The sequence below is a fragment of the Apis dorsata genome, unplaced genomic scaffold, assembly GCF_000469605.1.
Source record: "Apis dorsata unplaced genomic scaffold, Apis dorsata 1.3 scaffold_571, whole genome shotgun sequence".
Classification (NCBI taxonomy): Eukaryota; Metazoa; Arthropoda; class Insecta; order Hymenoptera; family Apidae; genus Apis; species Apis dorsata.
The window spans coordinates 78,039-79,947 of record NW_006263781.1 but is presented as its reverse complement, the minus strand read 5'-3'; the positions used below and the strand labels follow the sequence as shown (position 1 = coordinate 79,947).

At 32.1% G+C, this 1,909-nt stretch overlaps 1 protein-coding gene across 4 annotated transcripts in view; it reads left to right on the top strand.

The window, feature by feature from the left end:
* Window positions 1–1,601, top strand: part of LOC102675183 (collagen alpha chain CG42342) — a 6,890-nt gene extending 5,289 nt beyond the window's left edge. For 2 of the 4 annotated variants that reach the window (XM_006620968.2, XM_006620966.2), the window contains 2 exons: window positions 518–786; window positions 1,424–1,601. In XM_006620968.2, the coding sequence (XP_006621031.1) occupies window positions 518–643 (126 nt within the window). In that variant the 3' untranslated portion in view covers window positions 644–786; window positions 1,424–1,601. The remainder of the gene's footprint in view (window positions 1–517; window positions 787–1,423) is intronic. The other 2 variants (XM_006620967.2, XM_006620969.2) reach the window with 2 other exon arrangements.
* The last annotated feature ends 308 nt before the right edge of the window (window positions 1,602–1,909 follow it).

Sequence of the window (1,909 nt, the reverse complement as noted above, 5' to 3'; positions counted from 1 at the left end):
TTTTTTTTTTTTTTTTTTTTTTTAGAAATAATTGGAAAATCGGGGATTTTTCCAGATATATGTGTATATACATATACAGATTAAATAAATATGAAAGTTTAATTTTTATTTTGGAATACTTGGCATGATTATTTTTCGATTAATTTAACCCTGAATTGATGCACAATTTTCTATACGTTTCTATGAATAGAAAGATTTATGATAAAGTCAGTTTGAAATATTCAAATTAAATTGGAAATAAAAAATCTTGGTGTACGTGGCAAATAAAAAATATAAAAATTTCTACACATTAGATAATCCAAAAAGTACAGTGGCAGGGTTAATTTAATCATCAACGTCAACCTTTGCTTTTTTTGGAGAACTAACAAATGTAAGTTAAGTAAGTAACAAGAGATAAAAATGTCTAATAAGCTTGGTGAACATGATTGGTGAAAAGGGGAGTGGTGTAAATAATAAAAAGAAAAACCAAAAATAAAACTAAGTAGGTAGAAACGCTTGGATTCTCGTGTATGCTTAGCAGGACATCACTAGCACCTCGATACCAGCTGTCGAAGGTCCTGAACCTGCAGAAACGGATTACGAGGAGCCGGAAGAGGAATACGAGGAGTATACGGATCCGAATGGAAATCTAGCCGAGCAATAATTGCTCGTTGTGCGCTGCCCTAATCACTACCAACAACTACCACCACTACTACCACTACCATCACCACTACAACCACCAATACCACCACAGCCATCGCCCTCATCACTCGTCTCACCTTGCTCTCCCAAACTAACGTGGTCCTGGTAATTGCAAGTCCCGTAGTTATACTAACTGTTGTGTGCATGTACAAGTCAGCTTATATACACCATGCTCCTAAATAACAGAAGAAGAAATACGATTTCGATAAAATTAATCTTGCAAACTTATTCCTATTCCGGTTTCATTGCTGTATCATCCCAATTGTTGTACCTATTGTCGCAATAGTATACCGCGTGAAAGACACCGCCTAAAAAATTTAAGCTCGCTTTGCTTTTGCTATTTAAAAAGTAAGAAGGATTAATAGTTTAGATTTAAAAAAAAGAATTAATAATAACAAAGCTAAAACAAGCAAATTATAATATCAACAATAATATTTCCTGGCTGCCTACTATATATTTGCAAAATTGTCCGCTTACACACATTTCTCGTTTGCCAATTAATTAAACATTAACGACGAAATGCATAAACGACGAAAATGGAATCGTTTCAAATTCAAAAGCATACGACGTACTTTTACTTTACTTTTATATCTCAAAGCGATCATGTTCTTTTTTTTTTTTCTCTCTTCATCTTTGAATGTACACAAATCTTCATTACTTGTTTCGCTTTAAGCTTTAAAGAAACATCTTTGCAAATATTTATATTAGAATTTTTTTTTTTTTTTTGATCTCGTGTTTTCAGAGAAGAAGGAATATTCTTCACGATTGGCTAGAAGAGGAAGCGCAAAAGGAGGAAGGGCAGTGATACAAACGCATTAAAAGAAGATAGTTCACATATTTTCGAGGACCTCTGTGTGTATACTCCATCGTAAAAAAAAAGGAAAAGAGAAAGAAAAAAAAAAAACAAAAAAAACAAAAAAAATTTATCCAGTTTAACGCGAACTAGAATCGAGTTATTTGAGAAAAAGAAATATATATATTTTTTTACATATATATATATTTTTTTTTCTTTTTTTGGCATAATCATGTATGCCAGAAATGATCCTCTTGCCATCGGGTGTTGTAAATAAGTGTACTTACAGTGTTTAGCGTCCGCAAATAGTGCGTGTACATAAGTATTTAGAGCTTATTACCGGAAATGCGGTTAGAACGACATCATAATTTTATCGACAATTTGTTTATAATTGTAAACGTAAATACCGGTAATTTATAAATTACTTTAATTATA